The sequence below is a fragment of the Aptenodytes forsteri genome, unplaced genomic scaffold (assembly GCF_000699145.1).
Source record: "Aptenodytes forsteri isolate BGI_AS27 unplaced genomic scaffold, ASM69914v1 Scaffold251, whole genome shotgun sequence".
Taxonomy (NCBI): domain Eukaryota; kingdom Metazoa; phylum Chordata; class Aves; order Sphenisciformes; family Spheniscidae; genus Aptenodytes; species Aptenodytes forsteri.
Window position 1 is genome coordinate 1,989 of NW_008794082.1, and position 707 is coordinate 2,695.

A 707-nucleotide genomic window follows, 5' to 3' on the forward strand; every position below is an offset into this window, starting at 1 on the left:
TTCCCGAGGTGGGGGGCTGGAAGACTCAGCACGCCCCAACCACGTACCCCTCCTCTGAGCAAAAGCCTCCCTCCCTAACTTTCTGCATCACTTCGGCCAACTTTCTGCATCACTTCGGCCGTACGTTGGCCCTAAGGCCGGTGGCAGCCACCGAAGCAGCTGTATATCCTTGTTTTCCCCCACTGTTCCCCGCGGGGCGGAAGAAGTAGCTCGTTCTGCTTCTCCAGCCGTAACGCGCCGCTGCCGAGCTCCGAGGCACGCCCCTCGAGAGCTCCTCCCCACTTCCCTCCCTTTTTAAAGCAAGATGGCGGACGCGGTTTGTCCCGTCATGCCCTGCGGTGTCGTCGGTCTTTTTACTTTAGTGGATGCTATCGTCAAAATGGTGTCCGCGGGAAATACGAGTGGGGTTTGTTGGTAGCGCGTTTGAGAGGGCAGCTGAGGCGCCATGGATGCCTTGGGTTGCATGAAGTCACTCCTCTTGGCGGCCACGCAGTACCGCGCTGCGAAGACACCGCCAAACGCGGCTCTCCTGCAGCGGAGCCTGGAGGTGAGAGCGGCGCCGGTCGTGGGCCCCCGAGTCGCGGTGGGAGCGGGGTGGCGGGGCAAGGAATGTGGGGCTGGCCTCGGTGTTCCCTCGGCCTGGGGCAGGGGTGGCTCTTCTCGGTGCCCGACCTCGGCTGGCTCCTCTTTGTCCCCATCTCTCTGGT

General features: G+C 62.9%; 1 protein-coding gene across 1 annotated transcript in view; it reads left to right on the forward strand.

The window, feature by feature from the left end:
* The first annotated feature begins 357 nt into the window (after positions 1-357).
* KIAA1524 (KIAA1524 ortholog) overlaps positions 358-707 on the forward strand; it is a 29,021-nt gene continuing 28,671 nt past the window's right edge. Inside the window, exon 1 of the mRNA XM_009272727.1 lies at positions 358-547. Within this exon, the coding sequence (XP_009271002.1) occupies positions 446-547 (102 nt within the window). The 5' untranslated portion in view covers positions 358-445. The remainder of the gene's footprint in view (positions 548-707) is intronic.